The sequence below is a fragment of the Myxocyprinus asiaticus genome, chromosome 16 (genome assembly GCF_019703515.2).
Source record: "Myxocyprinus asiaticus isolate MX2 ecotype Aquarium Trade chromosome 16, UBuf_Myxa_2, whole genome shotgun sequence".
Classification (NCBI taxonomy): domain Eukaryota; kingdom Metazoa; phylum Chordata; class Actinopteri; order Cypriniformes; family Catostomidae; genus Myxocyprinus; species Myxocyprinus asiaticus.
Genome location: NC_059359.1, coordinates 6,525,349 through 6,532,500, shown reverse-complemented (window position 1 = coordinate 6,532,500; position 7,152 = coordinate 6,525,349). Strand labels below are relative to the sequence as shown.

Here is a 7,152-nt window from a genome sequence, read left to right as displayed (position 1 = left end):
GTTATCTGCTGTATAGTGGCTGAATTTTGGCAGATTCATTGGCCTGGCCGATATATCGGTCTATCACTAGTGAGGAACAGACCACAATTTCAAAAGTGAAACGAACACTTATTTTACACAATATTTACTTACACAGTTATCTGCTGTATAACGGCCAAATATCGACCGATTAATTGGCCTGGCCAATATATCGGTCTATCACTAGTGAGGAACATACCAAAATTTAAGTCATTATTCACTGAAAATCTTCCCCTCTGTTGCTCTCAAATTTCATTCTCTACTCTGCATATTTAAAGATTATAATTGAATAATGAATTACATTTCTGTTTATTCCTCATGAAGCTGTCTTATGGCTTCAGAATAGACTTGAAAATAGTACATATAAGTCATATGGACTACTTTTATGGTGTTTTTGTCTTTTTTTTTTTTTTTTTTTTTTACTTTGACGGACATGGTCACTATGAACTGCCATAGTATGGAAAAGCACTGCGTGAAGATTCTTCAAAAATTGTAATGTAAAAAATAACAGCATGTAGGTTTGGAACACATTATGGTGAATAAATAAAAACAGAATTATTCCTTTAAGTTCAGAAACTGTAGGCACTTGACTATGTCAGAATGTTCACAAATGGCAACCTGAAATATTATTTTTCTATCATCCCTCTTCTGTTTTTTGCCCAAGACTCCCTTTATGAGAGTAAAGACGTTCCCAGTGTTTCATAAGTCTCTGTGTGGGTGAAAAAGGCAGTTGCTCTTCGGTCTTGCCCTCTTCACATATTGTTTAAGCAGCTTTGTTAAAACACACCCTCTGTGTGTGTGAAATATTTAACTTTGATTGCTGTTAAAGGAAGCAATTCTTGCCAGCGCACAAACAGAATCTGTTTGAAAGAGCTCTCACAGTGTCATTGGTGTCTCCAGGGACAAAAGCACACACAACAGCAAGTAAAAGTACCATAAAGTCAAGCCAGTTCATCTCAAGCATCGATATCCTCTTCATCCGCAGTGGTGCTGATTGGTGACTCAGGTGTGGGCAAGAGTAACCTGCTCTCTCGCTTCACCCGTAATGAGTTCAACCTGGAGAGCAAGAGCACCATCGGGGTGGAGTTTGCCACACGCAGTATCCACGTGGAGGGAAAGACGATCAAGGCCCAGATCTGGGATACAGCTGGACAGGAGAGATACAGGGCCATCACATCAGCGTAAGTGTCTTATTAGACCCAGTCATCTAACCTATTGTTATAACTGGTGATGGTAGTAGAAGTAGTTCAAAGACTGACTAGATACATAATTATTTCTAACTTGATAACTGTTGACCAGACCCAGACGGATCCTGCGTGTGCAGAACTCTAACTCTGCAGAAAACTCAACAGATTTCCGTAGAATTGCAACCTCTGTCATTCACAAAAGTTTTACACATTTCCCACCCCTTGCATGTTTGTTTATTAAATATTTGGCCAGTTTGGAAATGCTTCAAGCAATCAGTAAGAATGTAGCACTCTCAGCTCCATTTAACACATTTTACTATGTTTAGGCACCAGATGAAAAATGTGTAAAATACTGACCTTGTTTTATTTGTATTTGAGAACACTACACACTACAGACAAAACAGCTGCACACATAAGCACAACACAGCACAGCGGGCAGGACTTTAGTTAAATCGCAGCCCTCTGGGTTTGAAAATCGCACTAGGTCATATTGTTATTTTGATTTTATTTCGATTAATCGTTCAGCCCTACTTGGTCTGAATATGATCTGAGCTAATTTGAATGACAATTGTACATTCTTTGTTGGAGTAACAAAACAACAGATCAAATCAAACATTTGATAAAATATACTTATTGTGTACATGTTGTTCTGTGAAACTATTGTGAGATTCTCATTTGCTGCTACCAAGTTTAGGGGTAAGGTTAGGGATGGTGTAAGAGTAGGGTTAGGTTTGTTGCGGAACTTCAAATAAACATGCGAGACTTTCGCAAGACTTTTAGCAGAACTAGGGTTACTATCTAGTCTCACATTTGCACTGTAAACACTAACCTAAGTTTAGTGAACATCCCATGGAAGATGAATAACAAGTCGAAAAGTATGATTTTGACAAAATTAAAAGTAGCTGAAAATCTCGTTTGGTGGAAAATTAAACCACGGTGTGCGCTGAACCATAGCATGACCAAGGGTATCATGAAGAAAAGAAAAAAAAACCGGAAACATTTTTGTTTGAAATAGATTGAAATGATTTAAAATTGAACATTTTTGATTTTTGTTTCTAGGCCTTTCCGTTCAAAAGTTCTTAGCTCAAACAAACATTACATTTTTAGCAGTTGGTGGCACTAGAGAGTTTAAGAGATTGACCGCTAATTTAGTCTCATGACTTTTCAGACCCTGCCCTATAACTGTTCCAAATTTCACAACTTATTACCAAATGGTTCTATGGATTGCCATAGAGCCCCAATATGCGATTGCATAGAAAAGCTGTGGGGGTTTTTTTCTACATGAGCACAATTCCCCCTCATGCTGGCCGGCATGTTGGAATCACATGACTAACCGAATTCTACTCCATTTATCTCAGTAACCTTCTCCGTTATGTGTGTTCACAGGTATTACAGAGGTGCTGTTGGAGCCCTGCTGGTGTATGACATCGCTAAGCATCTGACCTATGAGAATGCAGAGCGTTGGCTGAAAGAGCTGCAGGATCATGCCGACAGCAATATTGTCATCATGTTAGTAGGGAACAAAAGTGACTTGCGCCATCTGAGAGCCGTGCCTGTGGATGAAGCAAAGGCCTTTGCAGGTATCAAAGATTTTTCTGTATGTTGCATGCGTACTAGTCTTGGTAATGTTTTGCCATTACTGTCACATTTTATACCAAAGTGTGTTTGGGAAGATGCAGTACACTACAGTCAAAAGTTTAGACATTCCCACTTATTCTTTTTCCCTACATTTTAGAATAATAATTAAGTCATCAAAAGTGTGCAATAACACATGGAAGTATGGGAATTTTGAAGAGACCAAAAAACATTAATCAAATCAAAGCTTCTTCAAAGTATCCACCCTTTGTCTAAATTTCAGCTATGCACACTCTGGTCATTCTTTTAACAAACTTGATGGAAGTGCATCCTGGAGTGCTTTTTAAACAGTACTGAAGGAGTTCCCATGTGTGCTGGACACTTGTTGGGTGCTTTACCTTCGCTAACTGCTCCAACTCATCCATTAAAAATAAAACATTTATACACAGACACAGTTTCTATGAGTCGTCTAATTTCAAGCATTTAAGCATAAGCCTTTAGATCTCTCTCTCTCTCTCTCTATATAAATATATATATATTTTTTTTTTTCATAGATCATAAAAAACATACGCACTCAAGTGTGTCAAAACATTTGAGTGGTAGAGTACAAATTAAAATAGTTTTTTTATGTCTTGTATTCTGTATGAACCTGTATGTGCGAAAAATTCCATCTTGGCTTGTTCAGGAGATTATTAGGGAGTATTTCGGCTAACAAATTGTGTGTGTGTGTGTGTGTGTTTTATAGAAAAGCATGGGCTTTCTTTCCTGGAGACCTCTGCTCTGGACTCTTCTAATGTTGAACTCGCCTTTCAGACCATTCTTACAGGTCAGTACAATGAAACATGAGGAAATCACCTAGAAATGATTTATTTAAAGTATGCGCACATCATGGTAATATTTGTTGTGCTGATTTGTTTATGCTAATTTCATTTTGAAAAGCTGTCCTTTCTGTAATTCAGTAAAAAAAAAAAAAAATAAATAACAAAAACAATGGAGAATAATGAAACTCAAAACTGAAAGACATAGATGCAGATACTGTAATAAGACCCTTTTTACTCCCATTATCTCAACTTCATTAAAGCAGGGATGCAGACTTTTCAGCTGAAGTCGCCTTTTTCTGAAGCTAATTTGCCCAAATTGTTTGGTAAAAATGTCTACATTTCCCTTATTGAATCACTTGAAAGGGTTACTTTAAGCTTAAACACTTAAAAAAAAAAAAAAAAAAAAAAAAACCTTTAAATACAACAAACAAATCAACAGAAATGATATATCTGGAACACCTGCTATGACTTTCACCTTTTTCACTGCTCATGAATTTGCATCCCTGTTATAGGCTTTATGCAGTTATTTTCTTTATTCAAAATATATATATATTTTTGGTGCGATTCGCCCACAGAGGTGGTGGGGAATCCTGGTAGCTCTTGAAAACCACAATGCTCCTTATGTCTGAAGTATTGCCACTAGATGGAGTCAAACTCCATGCCACAGATACTCTGTAGCAACTTCTATTAATGAATGAAACTATGTTTTGAGGTCATACTCTCCAAGTTTGCCATGCTGAAGTAGTGGTTTGCTTTTTCTGCTCTTTTGGCTGGGGAAATACCACTGTCGGCCACACATTGTTAAATTGTTCATTCCAATTCGTCAAAATGAACCGCTACTAAAGGTCCACTGTCATTGACTTGCCACATTGCCAATCTCTGTCGACTCTCTCTCTCTCTCGCACAGAAATCTACCGTATCGTGTCCCAGAGGCAGATGTCAGGGCGTGGCGATGCCGACTTCTCCCCCAGCTCCAAAGTGGTTCCCATTACTGTGCAGCCGACACAGAATTCTGGCAAGCAGGGCGCCTGCTGTCAAAATAATTGAGCTGCCACAGCGCCACCACGGAGTCCGGGGAAAATCGGCAACTTTGGAGCACATGGTTGGGCTGGGCTGCAAAACGGGGCCGTTGCTGTGTCCGAATAACTGCGTTATATTCCCTCGTCGTGATGTGGTTAACGTATGTAACAAACTTACTTGGTTATGCCCAGAATTGTCAAGTAATTAAAGCTTAACTTGCAGTGCAAGAGAAATTTGAATGGATCAAGGAGAGGCCTCCTGTTTCAGACTAATTAGAAATGAGCAGTTAGCTGGGGTGCTCAGATGTGGCTGCTCACTTTATTTTTCTGCACTTTTTGTCACCGACATTCTGCTTACAAACAAAAGAGTGGATGAATGCCACCAAGACAAAGTGATACTTGTTTTTTTTTTTTTGTTTATGTTTCAATGGTTTCTGGTGAAAATGGGGAATGATTTATGAAATTGTATTCTTTTTTTTTTTTTTTTTGCTTTCAAGGATTCGTTCAGCCAAAAATTTAAATTCTGATCATTTACTCACCCTCATGTCTTTTAGACACCTCTTTGAATAAATGTCTTCCATGGAACACAAAAGTAGTTGTTAGCAGAATGTCCAAGCTGCTTTTTTACACAAAATGAAAGTGAATGGTGACCACGCCTGTCAAAGCTAGATTTTTACTATAGATGTCAGTCAGCTAGAATTACATTTTAGTACGTTTCTTACACAATGCTAACAAATGTCTTTAAAAGACTAGAAAAATAATGTATGACTTGAATGGACTACTTTTATGATGCTTTTTTGTCATTTTTTTGTGCTCTGTGGAGCTTGACAGCCCCTGCTCCCCAAACACTTTCATTTTATGGGAGATAGCAGCTCAGACATTCTGTTAAACAACTCCTTTTGTGTTCAATGAAAGACAGTCAGTCATATGGGTTTGGAACAACACGAGGGTGAGGAAATGATGACATATTTTTCATTATGGGTAAACTCTTCCTTTAAGCACCATAGAAGTAGTATGACATCAGTTTCATGCATCTTTGCACCAGGAAAATTCACTTAGTGGTCACCATAGCCACCAATTCATTGTTTTTTTTTTTGTTTTTTTTACAGTCACTGCTATAATGGCCCTTCCGTATTTATTGAATGCAAATATGATCTTGATATTCTGTGGTATTTTTACTTTATATTTTGTCATGCTTCTTTATATGAATGTAGTTTTTTTTTTTTTTTTTATGACTTGTATGACTATTGATTTGAATATCTCGGGGCAAAGATATGGCACTCTTTATATTAGTAATGTTTTTTTGTTATTTGGGATCAGAGTAATGTTAACAGGTTAATCAATAGATGTATAGTAAAGATTGATAGGAGTATAATATATTCAAATTTAGGGTTGGGAATATTGAACTGCTTCTTAATAAAATTATTCTTACAACATTCGGTTTCTTTCAACGATTCTTGAACGACTGCTTTCTTCCAAATGGCTTGGTGCAGTAAAATATGCATACAATGTACTGTACTATATATGCGTCAGTCACCTTAAACTTTTTATTTTCTGTCAGGTGTGCAGAAGAATTGGCAATAAACATCTGGGGCTGTGTTATTCATTGTTTCCTGAGATTAAAGTGCAAACACACCTTTCAAGGTGTATGTCACGTCTATGCCACCTTTGAAAAAGAAAGAAAAAAAAAAAAAACGTACCCGATTGACGACACTATTTTTTTTTTCAGTTTTTTTTTTCAAGAGTTATACAATCCATTTTATTTGTGATTGCCATTCTGTTGAAATCTGAAATAATCTCATCATTTGATAACAGGCCTCCGAGGGTAGTGAATGCAAACATTGTCCATTCGCTCTTCCTCAGAATTACTAAAATGCTTGTTAATTGAGTCATTAAAGGAATACAGGTTAAGATCATTCGACAGCATTTTTGGCATAATGTTGATTACCACACCTCGACTTGTCCCTGCTTTTCTTAAAAAAAAAAAAAAAAAAAAAAAATCTGGGTTACAGTGTGGCACTTATAATGGAAGTGAATAGGGCCAATCTGTAAATGTTAAAATACTCACTATTTGAAAAGTATAGTCACAAGACTTAAACAATATGCATGTTAACATGATTCTGGTGTGTTAAAATCGCTTACTAACCTTATCTGTGTAAAGTTATATCCAATTTTACAACTTCATTGTCATGACAATGTAACGCTGTGAACCCTAAAACGTAAAAACAATGATTTAAACAACTTCATAGCTCAAATATTGCACAAGTTTCAACAGAAGAATTAAGTGCTTTTAAAAAAAATATAAACTTCACATTTCTGCATGTAAATCCTCCTAAATTGGCCCCCATTCACTTCAACTGCAAGTGCCTCACTATAAATTCAATCATATTTGAAGGTAATCAGCATCGTGCCACACATGCTGTCAATTGAGCTTAACTTGTGGAACCAGAATCATTACACATTTTCATAATTTGTTTGGCTTTAGCAGAATTTTCCTGGGTGTTGTCCTTCCATTAATACCCATTTTTGTCA

The 7,152-nt window shown here is 36.9% G+C and overlaps 1 protein-coding gene across 1 annotated transcript in view; it reads left to right on the top strand.

The window, feature by feature from the left end:
• rab11al (RAB11a, member RAS oncogene family, like) overlaps positions 1-6,056 on the top strand; it is a 7,915-nt gene extending 1,859 nt beyond the window's left edge. Inside the window, exons 2-5 of the mRNA XM_051722032.1 lie at positions 1,004-1,199; positions 2,592-2,785; positions 3,526-3,606; positions 4,509-6,056. Of these exons, the coding sequence (XP_051577992.1) occupies positions 1,004-1,199; positions 2,592-2,785; positions 3,526-3,606; positions 4,509-4,648 (611 nt within the window). The 3' untranslated portion in view covers positions 4,649-6,056. The remainder of the gene's footprint in view (positions 1-1,003; positions 1,200-2,591; positions 2,786-3,525; positions 3,607-4,508) is intronic.
• The last annotated feature ends 1,096 nt before the right edge of the window (positions 6,057-7,152 follow it).